The sequence below is a fragment of the Anopheles arabiensis genome, chromosome 2, assembly GCF_016920715.1.
Source record: "Anopheles arabiensis isolate DONGOLA chromosome 2, AaraD3, whole genome shotgun sequence".
NCBI lineage: Eukaryota > Metazoa > Arthropoda > Insecta > Diptera > Culicidae > Anopheles > Anopheles arabiensis.
Window position 1 is genome coordinate 36,059,123 of NC_053517.1, and position 15,649 is coordinate 36,074,771.

The 15,649-nt window shown below is 43.2% G+C and overlaps 4 protein-coding genes across 17 annotated transcripts in view; 1 reads left to right on the forward strand and 3 right to left on the reverse strand.

Annotated features, from left to right (window-relative positions):
- Positions 1-2,861, forward strand: part of LOC120897280 (dystrobrevin beta) — a 47,375-nt gene extending 44,514 nt beyond the window's left edge. For 3 of the 4 annotated variants that reach the window (XM_040302026.1, XM_040302027.1, XM_040302028.1), the window contains one exon: positions 40-2,861. In XM_040302026.1, the coding sequence (XP_040157960.1) occupies positions 40-99 (60 nt within the window). In that variant the 3' untranslated portion in view covers positions 100-2,861. The remainder of the gene's footprint in view (positions 1-39) is intronic. The other variant, XR_005738513.1, reaches the window with a different exon arrangement.
- Positions 2,862-2,927: 66 nt separating this feature from the next.
- LOC120897282 (translocon-associated protein subunit delta) lies at positions 2,928-4,056 on the reverse strand. The gene is made up of 2 exons (XM_040302033.1): positions 3,688-4,056; positions 2,928-3,594 (listed from the first exon to the last, which is right to left on the reverse strand). The coding sequence occupies exons 1-2, from the start codon at positions 3,937-3,939 to the stop codon at positions 3,334-3,336; spliced, it is 513 nt and encodes a 170-aa protein (XP_040157967.1). The 5' UTR covers positions 3,940-4,056; the 3' UTR covers positions 2,928-3,333.
- Positions 4,057-4,163: 107 nt separating this feature from the next.
- LOC120897278 lies at positions 4,164-9,285 on the reverse strand. Its single transcript, XM_040302025.1, has 6 exons — positions 8,649-9,285; positions 6,979-7,185; positions 6,364-6,909; positions 5,775-6,302; positions 4,837-5,695; positions 4,164-4,771 (listed from the first exon to the last, which is right to left on the reverse strand). The coding sequence occupies exons 1-6, from the start codon at positions 8,787-8,789 to the stop codon at positions 4,632-4,634; spliced, it is 2,421 nt and encodes an 806-aa protein (XP_040157959.1). The 5' UTR covers positions 8,790-9,285; the 3' UTR covers positions 4,164-4,631.
- A 412-nt stretch (positions 9,286-9,697) lies between these two features.
- The window catches only part of LOC120897275, a 50,541-nt gene continuing 44,589 nt past the window's right edge, over positions 9,698-15,649 (reverse strand). For 10 of the 11 annotated variants that reach the window (XR_005738512.1, XR_005738511.1, XM_040302011.1 and 7 more), the window contains one exon: positions 13,150-14,826. Coding sequence is in view for 9 of the 11 variants with exons in the window: in XM_040302011.1 (XP_040157945.1) it covers positions 14,742-14,826 (85 nt within the window). In the remaining 2 variants the exon portion in view is untranslated. Of the gene's footprint in view, positions 12,429-13,149; positions 14,827-15,649 lie in introns of those variants that run through there. The other variant, XM_040302013.1, reaches the window with a different exon arrangement.

Here is a 15,649-nt window from a genome sequence, read left to right on the forward strand (position 1 = left end):
CTGATTCATTTTCTTTCACGCTCTTGTCCAATATTTCAGGATAATACTCAATGGCAGGAACAGTTTGCTGCCTGGAGCCTTAACTCGCAAAACCAATGAGCGGCCAATGGACCGTGCAATACAAGCAGCAAATGAAGGGCGCTACAAGCAATCGTTGGAGGAAGATCAAACGATCGCACGGCACGCCTAACGCGCGAGCGGAAGTTAATTTTTAGTGTATCACTAAGGATAAAACACAATTTCAGACAGCTCTATTACCTTATCGCATCGCAACACACATTGTCATTAGCGTTACACATTAGCGCGTACGGATACTTAAGGCTTTGTTTTTGTTGTTTGTATTTTACATGTATTGTACCTATTTTTTAACGTGTTTCCCTTCACAAATGGGGTGGTTTCACAGAAGCGTACAAGAACTTCTTCGAATACAGATATGTTTGAAGCAATAATGCAAAAGCGCAACACATGCATTCCAGGCATAAGGTAAGATCATGCAAATGGAAAGGAACACAGTTTTAGTGATACAAGACGAACAGGTCTTGTTAGGGTTAGTATTGTTACGAAAGCGTTATATGGACTTGAAGCAAGCTCTAGATGCAGCCACACAGCCTCTTGCCAGAACTAAGAAACATCTTTGATTTCAATCACTCTATTCAACGGTACCCAGTTAGCGGTAGTTTTAAAAATGGTAATTTATCTGCTTTACCTCAATTGTGGTCTTCCAAGCTACTTATCTAACTATAGTTTAATTTTTAATATTTTATAATTTAATATAAGATCACTAGGAATGATGTTTTAAAACAACAACCAATCAAACTATTATTTTATAAGTTACTGCGGGAAAGTTGCTTCGGTTTCCTTACAGACACTTATTTTAATAAAATGATTTTTGTTTTGTTATTCTAATACTTTACGGTATGTGTTTTATTCTTGTTTGATTTACTTTTTTTCTCCCAATCGCAAATCACCTCTTATCCATCTAATCAAATACATCATACAGAAGTTTGTCATCACGAGTAGCAAATATCAGCTCACCCTTAATCACAGCACCGGGATCCATTGAATCCATTTCAAAAAGCTAGATCGAACTGAGTGGTTAATTCCTCCTTCAAATGTAACGTATCGTAGCACAAACATAAAAAAAAACATCAGCCTCATTTAGCAACCTTCGCACTCGAATCAGCAGCATACTCTCGAAGCACAATATCGCTGCAAGTTACTTTTAAAGTTTTTAGACCCAAAAATTAAAAAAGAAAAAGCGAATAATTAAAGCAAATAAATCATCTTTGTAAATAAAAAAAAACACTTCGATTGCTGGTAAAAAAGGCCAGCTTAAAACAACATTACGCACATACACATCATCACAAAATCATAAGAAATTCAATGGAACAAGAAGACCATTCCAACGAAGTTGTTAATGGAACATAAGTAGTAAAAATCTCATCACTAGTAAATCAACAGCGATCGGCTAAAACTAATCACGAAACGGCGCATTCCGTGGGTTTCATCGCGGAGAAATACCCCATAGGAAAGCTAATTAATCGCCATTGTTGGCAGCAAAATTACTAGATATCCCTTTGTCCAAAGCGCTAGCAACAGGACCACGCAAAAGTGTCATAAGTATTTGCAAAGGCAATCTTCAACACCGGATCCTTAAAATCCTCGACATAAAGTCTTTGACTCGAACTCGAACCAAATGGCCGCCGGAGGGTCCGGAAAACATTTGGCGCGGAAAGAATAGAATAAAACGGAGTTCCAATCATACATAAATTCTACGATAATCTCTTATATTTAACGGAAAAGAAATTTACCTACCACAAAAACTACCAAATCCTAACGAAGGTCTCTAGCTAAGTAGCGAGTAAAGGGAAATTAATATCAGTAGATAGCAAACAACGATTAACCCAAATCCCGGACAGGGGGGACCGTACTTACACGACATTTTCAAGCTAATTTCCTTCCCTCTTTGCGCTAGGCAGCCACTATTCAAGCGTTGGCGCTAGTTGTACAAATACAAGACTTGTCGCGTACACGCTTGCCGTTTTGCTTGTTTATTTGTTACTCCCGTTTTCTAGAACTTCCCCCATTTTCACATTTACTATACCGCCAACGTAACGGAAAACCAGCGCAATGAATTGAATTAATACAATGAAGAAAAACAGGATGATAATATAAAATTGTTAGAAAAAACCTTCTATCAGCTGCCCGGAAACAGTCGGACAGTTTCATAATCGAATCGTTTTTTTTTTAATCGTGTCGAGTGTGACTTTGCAAACACATACAAGCTCTCCCGGTCATGTAGATAGACAAACGTTTTAACAGTTTCCGAACGCGCAAATTATAGTCAAATATACAGAGAGCGGTTTTTTCGACGAACGATCGGATCGTTCACTATAGGCCACACCTATAGGTACCAGATAAAGCATACATTAGCTCAGTTTAGTCGTAAAGAACCCGCCAGCGCGAGTGGTTTCCAGTCGAGTGAGAGGAAAATCGATGGAAGGCCATCAAACCCAAACATCAGCAACAAAACTGTACCGTACTTAATCGCAGTTATTGGATGATTCAATATTAGAGTTATTTAAAGCAAAGGATTACTAATCGATTCATTGCCCTGAAATGGGGCCCGGAAATACAGTAGGATTCCCTAAACGTACAAGGGACAGTTTTGGATAATTGGCTGAAAATTTAAAACAGGGCAAACGTTTGCATAGAAAGCACAGCAAGCTGCGGATGAAAACCAATGGAAAGAAAGAAGTGAAACAGTAATCCCGCTCTGTTGGGGAAGGGGATGTTTTGCGTTTCACTGTTATGAAAGTAAAAATAAAGACTAAAGGACTATGATATTACTTACCACAAAATGCCTTTCGATGGTTTCGTGTGATATTCCCTTACAGTTTCCCCCATTCTATATTACACGGTTTAGCTTTCTCTACAGCAGATGTTCTTCGGTAGCGATGATCTACTTTCAAACGGATTTATTCACCATAGGTAATCTGGTAGAGGTGTTATCAGTCTCTGGAAAATTGAAAGCAAATGTGAGTGTGCCTTCTTCCCTCCCGCTCCGGTGAGGTACTCTATCCAGAATTTCCAGGCGTTTTGTTATTAGTTCCGGCACACTCCTTACATACACAACATGTGCACAACACACGCTGCCTGCATCCGAGCAAATGAGGAACGTTTTTTCTTCTTGTGCGGATGTAAAATGCGATGAATTTGATGATCCGCGATGGAGAAAGGTACACTAACAAACACACACTCTTATGCGGGAGCACCGATTACTCGGGCCAACGGAAAGCTTAATGCGTACAGTGCGGGTGTGCATTACGCAGCTTAAGCCATCAGCTTTGACCGCGTCGTAAACGCAACGTAGGCGACGAATCCGACCAAACCGGTAGCCAGGATTTCCGAGTTCACCCACGGTCCCTTGTAAGCGCCGGGGAAGTTGACGGTGACGGTCGTCAGCGGCTTCACCGATTGGACGTCCTCACCGGCACGCTGTGCCTTGCGCACGGCAGCGTAAGATTCCTCATCGAACAGACGGACCGCGTACGAGCCGCTGCTAGCCTTCTTGATTTCTTCGTTCCAGCTGACCTACGGATAGAACGGCAATCGAAAAAGGGGTAAGCAAAACCGAAGCGACATTCATAACGCGTGGCACCGCAGTGCTCGGGTGTCAAACCTTACCTGGTACTTGTTTTCACCGATGCGCACAACCGGAGCCAGCTTGCCAAGCACCTCAGCGAACAGGGGCAGTTTTTCAGCTCCCGCGTTGGAGCACTTCAGCGTGAACTCCGTTACAAACCCAATCTGGCTAACAATCGTGGCATCCGTGGTGGAGTAGAAGTTAGTTTTCACCTCCGGGTTGGTGCAGGAGCTGGCGACGGCAAAACCCAGCGCGCAGCACAAAACGGCCGATGCGATCACAAACTTTACCATTTTGGATGCGTTTCGAGTTATTTTGGTTACGTGCGACACGAACGCTTGAAATAGTTGTACTGGAACTACACGGATCCCGGCGAGCTAGCGAGCGAATCGGTTTGTTGTTTGCAACGAAATCATCCACGTCGATTGCTTCCCAGCCACGTCAAACGCAGCTGTCATAAACAAACCGCGCACGCTGTCACACTGACAGGTCTGAACAGGGCCAATTTTACAAAAATATCAATGAAATATTTCACCAAAACGTAAACTAGTGATTTTTTGGATGATATAATCTTGTTAAAATTAGTTTTATCACAATGCGTGGTTTCATAATTAACATTTCGCAATATCATACCCAACACCAGACCAGAACGATTTTTGTACTTGCTCAAACGATCGCACCAGACGAAATGTCATCCACATCATAGGTCCAATTTGAAATTGTCCAAGATTTTTCCGTTACCAATAGACATTTTCGTTATATTCATTATCAAGACAGGTTTTTGTTGCTAACAATGTATTTTGATTTAAATTATTAACAACAGCATGGCAGAGAAACTTGACTTTTAAAAGTGGAACAAATAAAAATGATATTCGTGGCAGAAACGCCTTAACTTTGAATAGCGGAGAAAAATGATAACCAAAAAATAGAGTTTCACGGTCACTTAAGCTCGATAATTATGTTCGATAGGGTCTGAAGATTTCCTCTAGTACACATCCATCCCGGCACAAAGGCACAGACAGTTGAGATTTACCGCACGTCTGTCGCGGGCCCGCAATTCCAACCAACGCTTTTGATTCGGAACAAACATTTCCGGTGGCAGTGGCGCTTTCTCGTCGGCAGTATCTAGAAACGAAAAGCACGTTCGTAATAAATCGTCTTTCAAAAAATATCCCACTGCTTGCACTCACCATCGGTTTTCTTGCCCGCTTTCGACGGACTTGGCAGAATGGATATCGTTTCCTCGGGCTTCCGGAGCAGCAGCTTGCCCACTCCTTCGCACATCCGCAGTACCTCGTGATGGGACAGGGTTTCCCGTAACCGTTCATCCAACGCTTCGCAAGCATTGATCCACTCCGCCACACCGTCAAAGTCCTTCAGCAAGTTCAACGCCCCAGCGCTGCTGAATTTCGTTTTCTTCATATAGATATGATCCAACCAAGCTTCGCAGATGATCTTCAGCGTAAGCTTTAGTATTTCAATGTCCTTTGTCGCCTGAATCACGGGCAGATAGATCTGGTTGAAAAAGTACGCCACGTACTCGTTGGCCCGTTCCTGAAGTGCTTCCGTTTGCCAGTGTTTGAAGTACGGGAAGCACAGGGTTAGCGAGGCAAGGCTCGTCGTGCGGCAGACTGCGGCCAGCACATCGATACACTCGGTGCAGGTCGCCTTCAGCTTGATGATGTTTTCCTTTATCTCCGACACAAGCTTCGCCCGCAGCGCAACGCAAACCTGTACCTGCACCTCCAGCGGATCGTCAGCGGCCAGCTCCGGCACGCGTATGTACTGCAGCTGCTCCAGACACAGGCCTATGTCGCTGTGGACCACCTTGAAGAACATCATCATGTTCCAGTCGGTACAGAGCGACCGGGCCTTGTTGGCCGCCCAGATGCGCATGGAATGGATGGAATGATCGAGCCGATGCAGAACCGGTATCTGCTCAACCAGTGGCAGCTCGTTGGCAATCGTGCCGATGTCGCAGGTGTTCGATAGCTGCACCAGTTGATAAAGCAGCTCACTCCAAACCTTCCCACAAACTGTTCCTTCCACCTTACAGGACGAAAAACAGATCACACAGATCAGATTATTTATGGTCTTTCTTTTTGGTCTGTGGATTCCGTGTACTTACATTCACATTTTTACCACAGAACTCACCCTCCTCGAAGGCATAGTCCACCGGCAGGCTGGAGGACACCACAGCCAAACGGAAATGCTTGTCCCAGATCGTGCTCGTCACATGCACCGTGAGCGTTTCCCCCAGCCCCTTCAGGGTGGACAGTATCGGTTCGGGCGCTTCGTCCGGCTGCAGCAGCGATAGCCAGTCGCGCAGATACTTAGCACAGGCCGCCGGTCTGCAGGCCAATGGCGATGAGCTCCACCACAGCACGACGTGCTCGAGCGATCCGCCGACCTGCGTCCACAGGCCGCGAGTGCCCCGGTTCACCCACTTGATCAGCTCCGATTTCGTAAGCTCTCGCTCGAACGCCGATGGACAATACTTGATCACCTTCATGATAACGTTGGCCACAAAAATCTCCTCATCGGCAATCAAATTCTCCAGCAAATCCATACCATCCGGTTCGTTCACGAGATAGTTGATGGAATTGTACGCCACCGCTTCGGCGGCCATTGCATCGAAGAAATGTATCGCCGGATCCTGCCCAAAAGAAAAGGAATCGATTACTTCTCAATATTATCCACTGATTCCATCCACCTACATTATGCTCCGATTCGTCCGGTTCGCGCGATTCCGGCTTCACAATCGGTGACACGACCACCTTCCGGCCGGGTGTAGCCTTTCCGCGAGAGTGAATTTCCCCGCTAGATATCATGTTCACACTCGCCTTGCGCCTAATGTTCATCTCTTCCTGTATCGGGTCAATGTGCTTCCCACCCTCGGTTGGTCCCTGCAGGTTGGTCGTTAGGGCCCGCAAAATTTCCACACTAGAAGTGTCCGATTCGTTCTCCTCGTTCGTCACGCTCAGCGCCCCCTTGCACGTGGTCAGCAGACAGTTGATCAGTGTACTGCAGCAATCCTCGGCCCGTTGCTTCGTAATGATCTGCAGGATCGTTCCCACGTCGACCTTCTTCGGCGTGGACATTAGCGGGGGGAACGAATTGCTGCAGATTTGCGCATTTGTTTGCGTGCGAGCTTGCGTAGTCTTTTGCGCCAGGATCACACTTTCGTTGTGAAGCGTGCACAGCAACAGTGCTCCATCGACCACAACCTCGGACGTGTAGGTCGCGGCAAGCATGAGCTTGATCTGAACGGGGGAAAAGCAAAGGATTTGTTATCGTCAAATAATTTTATTAATTTAAAACAACCATATTACCATCTTGTTGATGATGAAAATGAGCTGCAAGTTGCGCTTACGCAAGTTCTGCCGTATTAGATGTGCCTTCCGGTTCAGCAGAATCTTGAAGAAGCTTCGCTCCACATTCTTGTCCGCCGATGATGCCGACATTCGTATCAGGCGCGTCTGCACGTGGGCCGACCGCTCGAAGCATTCGCGACTTTGTTGTAGCAACCGTTCGAATTCCTGCGTCCACAAGCGCGATGAAGGCGGGAGAGCAGACGAGACGAGAGCATTATAAAAGCACAGCTGAATGAATAGCAAGGACAACGATGGCGGCGGAAAGGAAGAGAGCTGTGGGGCGCGGTGAATTGAGGAATCATGGCCCAATCCTAGACAGGCCACTTACACCACGTGCCTGTTTCGATGCGATCGTAAAACGATACGCGCCGTTCCCGGTCGGCTGGGACTGGTGCTTTATGGGTGGGGGCGGATTTTGCGCACTGAAGCTCGCGCGCTACGGATTGACAGGATTTGGGCTGTGCAAAGGACATTCAGTAGCAACCCCCTCCGTTCCGGCTCATGGTGAAGGCGCATTATTTCAATGAACTTAGACCATTGAGACATCCGAGGCCAATCGAAGTTGGGGAAGGTGAACCAGCCGTCCTGTGTCTTTCATGCACAGGTGTATTTGAACAAATGCCCGTAACTTCATGATCGATGTAACAATAATTCAATTTCAACCGTTTGCCATAGAGAAGCTAGAGCTAATTTACGTGAGCTAGTTGGGTCAAGGATGTTTGGTGAAAGTTTTACCCACGAGGATGGTAATTTTTTAGGTGAAAGCAGGTTAGTTGACCTGGTTGGCTCTTGACTCGATTTATTGTATTCTAACAATAAATTAAATCATTCTTCGCATTCACCATAACTTATCGCAGACGGTATGGCATGTCACATTCTATATTGTTAGCAATAGATCCTGCCATTACCTTAAGTTATCATTCTCCTGCATCTACAAATTCTTCAACATTCCCTGTAGTTCTAAGACAGCAAACCGTTTCCAGTTGCTCTTTATAAGCATGCATACGTAGAAACCAGGACAATCGTTGTACCTTTGCGCGGGTATTCATTCAAGAATTTGATTTATTGCCTAAACTTCTTCAACTCCATAGCCTCGCTCATTCTGCCCACTAACACCAGCAACGAGTTCGCGCTTTGTGCATTTAATGGTCGTTAGTGTATGTTTGTTTTTCATTTGCACCTTAAACGGCACGCGAACTCGATGGCCACATTGGGCACCAACCCCTCCCTCTTCCCTCTAAGCCCGCTCCCCAGTTGCTCAATCAACTTCCGATGGTTCCAGCCATCGCTCACGACATCGTCACGGTTCACTTTTGCACTTGATAATAACTCAATATCAAGGTTTTGGTTCGAACCAAAAGGAAATTGAAACGGTTTCCTTCCGATGACGTTCGGAGTTGTGTGTGTGTGTGTGTGTGCGTTTTTTGCTATCCTTGTGATCGATGATGGCGTAACGTGTACTTCACGGAGCGTTCTAAGCTAAAGGATATTAAACGAGGGTCAATAGAGCTGTAGAAAATGGAAATATTTCCCTGCCAAGACTATGATGCAGCTGATTTTTTTCGATTCGTCGGTTCTATCCCTGGTTGGTGATGTTCTCGTGTGCGCGATATCCCGTCGCTACTTACATAGTAATCCGGTAGATCAATATTAATATCCGTGGCAAACTTCTTGCCCAATATCCGCAGCTCCCGTTCCAGCTGGCGCGATTGCTCGAACAGCTTGATCACCTCCTGGTGCTGTTTCGGAAGCCACTTTGAAGTATTCATGCTGGGGCGTATTAAATCACGGTCAGAATGTTGGGGTTGTACTAGAACTCAAATCATTCCCGTTTTATCACACACTTTTGCGCAAAATTTGCCTTACTCATGGCGCAAACTGATTCACGATTCAAACTTTCTGGTCCACAGGCACCAACAGGGCGCTGCGGACTCCCGAACACTGCGGCAAGCCGAAAAATTAGGTCATAATATTGCGATAATTCACACGCGATCTATGTGTATCGCCGCCCCGCTAACACCGGAACGATACCGGAAGACACGGATGGGCCTAACAGGCCCGAGCAAGGATGTGCCCGGTTGGCAGCGCGCAACGATCAGCACCGTATGCAACCGACGTTCGAACGGGAACTGAAACTGAAAGTAGGCTGAACGAACGTGCCCGACCCGACCGACCCGACCATGATATTGACAACCTTGAATTCTCCGATCTATCTACTACCCGCTCGTCCTCTGGCGCTGTAATGCAACCAGAACCTCCAAACCGACCCTACCTTTGACTCGTTATCGATTAAGCACCGATGCTGGTTCCCAACCGTAGTACGTCCGAATGCCGCCGAGCGGATTGCGACCGAAGGCGAAGCGTACACACCCCCTAGACCGGGAGTTCTTGAAGGAGTAGGGTCGACGTGGAATCGCCTCCAGAAAAGTCAAGTTTATTCCTGACAGTCCTCCTGACTGTTCTACTGCAGCACACAGTAGGTCGTTGAATGGTTGTTAGTTTTTTTTACTCCTTGCTATACGTTGTCAGGGAAACCGAGGAAGCACCACCTGATCCGAAGCGAACCTACCCACGCCATCTAATTGAAAGTGTTTCTTCTATACGGTGCTACAAAACTTTCGCAAATATTCTCCGAGGAAATGGTTCTCAAATAACATAACACACAAGGAAAACCCAATTTTCGTGTTTTAAATATTTTAATAATTTATCGATCAATTTTACACAGATCGGTTTTTTTATCAAATTCCCTCAGTTGTTATCGTCTCTGTTTACAGCTCTGTTTGCAAGTTGCTACAGAAAATGTATGTCATTTACGTTGTGACATGGTTTGTTGTGTTTTTTTTTTTCTTCAATTTTATTATTACGTCTGTTCATGTACATCTACTCATGGTTTAAGTATAAAGGGAAGAGGGGATGTGTTGGTAATTGTTGGGACTGTTTATAAATAATACAAGACAACTAAATAAACAAAATCTATATGCAAACAAACAATAGAAATTAGTTTTGTTTTTAAATAAAAAAATAAAACAAACAAACAAACAAATAAACTATATCTGTGAACCGTCCAAACAAATGGACGATTGGTTTGAAATTCAATCTTTCGGTACGATTGCCGTACGACATTACAAAACCGTGTTTGCTGCACTTTGCTTCTTGTTCATCCTCTTACTACTACTTCCGCTGCTACTACACTAAGATCATTTCTCGTGGGTTCTAGCTCCAATGCACCCTGCATTTAAAAACAAAAATAAAACAAACAAAAAAAACCATAAAGAGACATAACTTATACGTTACTCTACTAAAATACTAAACGCTTACATATTAGCCGTCATGTGTTTTTTTTTTCTCGTATGATGGCAAGCAGATCTCTTCCGTCCAGAGAGGAAAGATCCCTTTTAGTTTAGCGTTAAAGTGATACTACCCTAGAAGTTGTTCATGTTCATTTCATTTTGACATTTGACCTATGACCCTAATCTGGTTTCATTTCTGGTAATTCGCTTTGCACACACCTTAGCAGCTGTTTGCTACGAGTACATTGTAGGGGGTTATTCACAAAATCTAAATAATGATCAGTTCTTTCTATTCCGCACTTTGTATTCCTTTCCTACACGGGGCTTTTGTTTTTCTTCTCTTTTTCAACTTACTACAGGTGTGACAATGTTTTCTTGTCACAATTCCAGCGAACGAATCCGTGTGTTTCTATATCATTTTTATCTTGGGAGTTTCAAGTTCGTTTTCTGGAGTTTGGTTGTTTCGCTTTTTTTTCTCTTTTCTCTCAAACCGGGTTCCCTTTTTTCATTGACGCACAGTGTTTGTAAAATGTGGTGTCATGTTTAGCTGCGATCACTTACTATACTTTCACAATACGACTCCATCAGCACTCTAGTTCTTGCCTACGATCACCATTCTGAGTATTGAGTTTGATAAGACAGAGAAAATCGGGGTTTATATATATATATATCGCGGTTACATTGTTAAGTTACCGCAATAAGCCTTTCCTGTTTGGGAGTGCTGTTCGCTGCAAACTAACGTCTTAAAACCTGTACAATAGTTCATGGGTGCTAAAGACACACCCAAACCTAATGAAGTAAGCTCTGCACGCCAATCATAGGAAAGTTGCAACCAAATAGTGCGCTTAAAACAATCCTCTGATCGACAAAAACAATGTAACGCAATGCGCAACGTATGCAAACAAAACTTAACAGTGACACACGACGATGTCCACGTCTAATAATCGATTCTGTTTGACCGCAATGGAACCAAACATGGATTATAGTCTGGACAATTGACCAACGATTAAACATGCTAAGCTACACGAATATGGCTCACGTTTTACCGATTCATTATTCGATGCTACTTGGCAAAAGAGGTTTACTTAGGTGGAACCGATCGTTCCGGACCACACGATCCGAACGACGCAAAGAGTTTGTTTTAAGAATATTCAGCACACGTACGAATATGTATATATATATATGGTCAGAGTTAGCGGTTTAAAATTTAGCACGAATATATCTGGACTAGATAGGAGGTTACACAGGTTAATTACATACTAGATATGCGCTTTGTTTTGCTTCCTTTGCTGAATTCCGATTTCGAGCTTCTATGTATACGTCTGATGAGAGTTTGTTCCATCGATACATTCGTACTTGTTTGTTTGTTTTTTATTTCGCTCCATTTTAGCTGTGTTGATCCTCGTTTGAGTTTTGTTCACTATTTTCCTGCGTCGTTTTGTCAAATCTATTTACATACAATTCCTCTAGTATTCGATTAAATTACAATTTCCAAGAGGATGCACACAATGCGCAGTTACAGTTGCACCTACCAAAACTCTACCTTAGGTTTCATAAAATACCAACCAATCGGATTTTACTCCCTCGATCGCTTTCTCTCAGTCAGGTTCCTCTTTTTCTCTGTACGCGTCACATCAGTAGCTTTGTGTAGCATTACCTTTTACCGGTCACAGTAAGCAAATTGCAATCAATATATTGAACGATTAACACTGATTCTAAAAACATGTCGTACGCCTGTTCCCCGAAACAATTAGTATGTTTTGATTATAGAACTAATCTGCCAGGCTCATCGGTATGGGTCGCCTAACGACTTATGGGTTCGTTTACCACTCCGTTGCAGTCCTACAATTACTACACATGGCAACAACACACGATAGACGTCATTGGGAGACAGCGGGAAGAAAACGAAAGGGAAGGGTCCACGATCAATAAGGAATAGGGAAGGATAGGAACGTCGCGTAGGATATGCGTAGTGATCACGGATGAAACAATCGGGATGCGCTTAACGTCTATCGGCGCTTCTTCTTATTGCGACGCTTGCGTATATACCGCTCGCGCCAACTTATCCTGAGGCTGATCTTTTCGCTGTCACTGTCGTCACTGTCATCGCTGTTTTTCCTAGGGACAATTTAAACAATTCTCTTTTTAGTGTCCTGTGGTCATAATGGTGACAATGGAGCGTATGAAATTTTTACAGAACAGCACAAGGTAGCTCCCGCAAGGAACAATTCATAGAAAACAATGATCACAAATAATTTTGCATTGAGTTCTATTCCAACTTCCGAACCAATGGAAACTGTCCGCGTGAACCCGTTTCCGACTATTCTCTCTTCCAGAAAATCTCTCTCTACATTTTTCTCGCGTTCACTATGATAATGGATAGTCAACTCGTTAAGATGATATCGATTTGTACAGCTGGCTGGTTCGATGAAGATGATGGTGATCGTAGCAGATCGCGTGTAAACGATCGGTTGATTTCAGTGAGTCCCGTTGGTGAACATGAGTGTAGCACGATGTCGGGATGACGGTTTTAACGTACGATGGGCGTTTGCAGAGGAAGGGATCGATCATGGCAGGGAATGGCGATATTAAATCATGAAAAGCATCAAGCTTACGGTGAACCATACTCCATCTGACAACCCTAGCCCTCTTGATACGACTGCTATGCTTGCCAAACAATCCTTTGCGTAATCGTGCTGGTGCCAAGGACGGATTTCAACTCTAAAACCACGGTACCTGATATCTAATTCATCTTTTATCGCGATTCTTATCTCAACTAAGCTTATCTAGCTGGGGGTTTTGTGTTAGAGAGAAAGAAGGACACTAGAAAATATCTTAATAAAAGGTCGTGATACATATAATCTTCCCCGCACTTTCTTTCGAGGAGTAACATCTAATACATAACGCTAAAACGTAACGAAACAATTATTTTGGCACCGTTGTAAAGCTTATACAAAAAAAATAAAAATCCGGAAGGATAAGCTTATCCTTCGCTCAATCAACTACGAGAATAATGGACTGCTCACGGGGAAAATGAAAGTTTGCGCTAATTATGCACGGTCACGTAGGTCGTGCACGGTCCCCCCGTCCGATTCTTACTAGCATTGCAAACGGGAACGAATGATCCTACCAAATACTAATCGAATTTTCTCGAACTATTCAAACTAACTACATATGATGTTGAATACATCGTTGAGAATACACTTATCAAACCCAGCTAAGGTTCGCAACCAGAAGCAATAATTGATGGTTGATTTGTTGAACACATGCGAACCCAAAAACGAGATGTCCTTATTACTTCCTTAATGCTACCCTGCACTGGTTCACTGAGCAGAATTTTGATCGCTCTACTTTAGATTTAGACAATATTTTCTGGCCCTAGCAATTGAAGATGGGTACGTCTGTGCATGCCGGTATGATACGCTCGCTGCTCGTGAAACCTATAAAATGAGCCAAAATGTACAACAGATTGATAACAATGCACAATTGCTGGAGAGGTATGATATGCGCTAGTGGTTTTAATTTTTGTCAAACAAAGAGGAAACACCTGCAACGAGCGTATGAGAAAGCATACAAATCTATTACGAGGGGTTACTGCTGTATAGTGTGAGTTAGGTTTTTGTTTTTGTTGTTGTGGTAACTATGAATTTTAATCACACCAAACGTTCGTGTATCCTTTCTGTTGAGCTAGAACAATTATTTTTCCTTTGGCATACAACAGCATTCTATAAAGTGTTTGATCCTTTTTTGATGTTGTTGCGTGTACGCCTAATGCACGGAACATGAGCTATTGCGCAACAAAATGTATGACGCTTGCATATGTCTTTAATACAAACATTTAAACACATTGCTTGTTGAAGGAGTTTTCGAAAAATTGATAAAAACAATAGATGAGGACAATTTGAGTTTTAAGTTACTGGTAATAGCCAATTGCATTTACAGTGCCAGTTAATATTGCCAACAATGATAGTATTTGTAGTATTAATAGTAGTAATAGTTGTAATAGTAGTAGCAGCAGCGGTAGTAGTAAGAGTAGTAGCAGTTGTAGCATTAGCACTAGCCGGTTGTTACACTGATGAAGATGTTGTTGTCCATCCGCTAGTAGTGGTGGTAGTGCTGAGTGATGCTTTGTAGTGTATCCAATCCCCTTCGACGTTCTTTTCTCTCTTACTCTTTATCACGTTGTGTTGTTTGGATTTTATTAGATTTCTTGCATACGTTTGAATGTGGATCGACTGCTGCGTCGGTTGAAATTCATCGGTGCTCTGTAGCAAATACGGCAAACCGGCAAGTGCAATCACATACACTGTTTCCGATTTGTTTATGTATTTTTTGCATTTGTTTTTTTTTTTCCTAGAGTCGATTTAACTGTTCCTGAATAGCCCGCTCGGCCCGCTCGAAGTCCTCGGCCGACTCTATTTTTACCGATTCTCACCATTCGTTCAGTATGCAATCGTCCAATTGGGACTCAAGAATATCAATGTTTGGCTCGTAGTCTTCGTCCTCATCATAAGAACTGTTGCGAGTTCGCGAGGACAAAACGACGAATTAGTTTTGGTTTTGATTGTTGTAACGTTGATGTGCAATTTTATGGTGTGCAATGGTAGGTGCAGGACGCAGGTTGTCAATTGTTATAGATAGGCGCGTTATTGTTTGGGTAGAGGTTTTGGAGTTTGTTTTTTTTGTTGTGTTGTTGTTCCATTATTTAAACCGTTTGCGATGTAACGAAAATACCATCAATACGCCACAAACAACACGCGTGAACACATTGCAACACATAGAACAACGGAATCCAGCAATATCAGTATGATTTACGGTTTTCAAGAGATGTAATAGCGAGGAAGAGAGAGAGAGAAAGAAAAAGAGAAAAGAGATGATATTAATTAGTACATCGACAGCAAAGCTGATTTGCGAATGGTGGCAGCAAATCGCATATAAGCGTGACAATGACAATGCCTTACTTTATTAGCACCAACTACCAAAGCAAGCAGTTTGAACGCATATATTTTTTTGGTCTAAAGCTAAAGCTTTGCATTGTATGATTGGTGCGATACGCAAAATGAGGTTGTCATTGTATTGGAATATCGGCTGCTCATTAAAAAATGCACCGGAGGTTATATGTTTTTGAAACGATTAATTTTTACATTTGATCAATTCGTTCCTAAGTTGTATGTACATTCTCAAACTGAGCGATAAAAGGAAAGCAAAACTAATTGTATTAAAAAAAACACACACACACAAAACAGATTATATGGGATACCATGCATTGACGATGGGATGGAACATGTGCATGTCTTAAGGCTAACAATTTCTCGTAATAAAGTTGAAAACATTCATAA